This window comes from Priapulus caudatus, unplaced genomic scaffold, assembly GCF_000485595.1.
Source record: "Priapulus caudatus unplaced genomic scaffold, Priapulus_caudatus-5.0.1 Scaffold1489, whole genome shotgun sequence".
Classification (NCBI taxonomy): domain Eukaryota; kingdom Metazoa; phylum Priapulida; class Priapulimorpha; order Priapulimorphida; family Priapulidae; genus Priapulus; species Priapulus caudatus.
Genome location: NW_014578550.1, coordinates 39,704 through 40,840, shown reverse-complemented (window position 1 = coordinate 40,840; position 1,137 = coordinate 39,704). Strand labels below are relative to the sequence as shown.

The 1,137-nt window shown below is 48.3% G+C and overlaps 1 protein-coding gene across 1 annotated transcript in view; it reads right to left on the bottom strand.

Annotated features, from left to right (window-relative positions):
- Nucleotides 1-294: 294 nt before the first annotated feature.
- Nucleotides 295-1,137, bottom strand: part of LOC106816791 (histone H1B-like) — a 3,838-nt gene continuing 2,995 nt past the window's right edge. Inside the window, exon 2 of the mRNA XM_014821413.1 lies at nucleotides 295-1,135. Within this exon, the coding sequence (XP_014676899.1) occupies nucleotides 549-1,135 (587 nt within the window). The 3' untranslated portion in view covers nucleotides 295-548. The remainder of the gene's footprint in view (nucleotides 1,136-1,137) is intronic.

Sequence of the window (1,137 nt, the reverse complement as noted above, 5' to 3'; positions counted from 1 at the left end):
AAAAGTAGCAAGATAAACATAGGGAGAGACAGGGTAGATCACAGGCACTTGGAACGTCTCAATAAAAAAAATTAATGGTAAATAAACACGAAATGTACCAAAGTCTTAATGTTTCTCTACTCTATTTCGCCTATATTCACCTGTAAATGCCGGTGAAATGCTCATCTGCAACACACAAGTACACCGCACGCCCGCACGCCCTGTGCTGCGTGCACAAACAACATGAGTAAGAGATTACATCATCTCCTTACTCATGTTGTTTTATTGAGACGTTCCAAGTGCCTGTGGGGTAGATAGGCAAGACTTAAGGGTGTATAATCCACTTCTACTAAAAATAAAATGAGAGACAACCGCTCGTAACACTTAAAGCTGGCTTAGGAATGTATATTCCGACAGTGCACTACTGTACTAGTATACAAGTTATAGTTCTATGTTGGAGCATCGGTTTGATGTATAATGAGCAATGTAGAAATCATTTCTTGGAAGAAATGGTGGCCCTGAAAAGGGCCGGTTGGTACGTTATCAGTGGGCGTTCAGTGACGTCTCCCTTACTTCTTTGCGGGCTTCTTGGCTTTGGCTGCCTTTGCTGGCGCTTTCTTTGGCTTAGTTGCCTTTGCTGGTGCTTTCTTCGCCTTGACTGCCTTCTTTGCCGGCGCTGCCTTCTTCGGTGGTGATTTCGCAGCTTTGGCCTTCTTGGCTGCTGGTTTCTTTGGTGACTTGGTCGCCTTCTTAGCTGCGGGCTTTGCTTTCACTGCTTGCTTCGTTGCCGGTTTCTTCACGGCCTTTGCCGTTGGTTTATTTTCGGTCGTTGCTTTCTTCTCTCCTGCGCTGAGCTTGAATGAACCAGAGGCACCCTTGCCTTTTGTCTGTATCAGCTTACCATTGGCCGCACTAGACTTCAAGTAGCGACGGATGAAGGGAGACATCTTCTCCACGTCCACCTTGTAGTGACTAGCGATGTACTTCTTGATGGCTTGCAGGGAGGATCCGCCCCTCTCTGCTAGATTCTTGATGGCCGCATTCACCATCTCGGCCGTAGGTGGATGTTGTGCCGGCGCTTTCGGTTTCTTCGCTGCCGGCGCCTTGGTCTTCTTCTTCGGTGAAGCGGGTGCCGGGGCGGCTACTGCTGCAGCATCT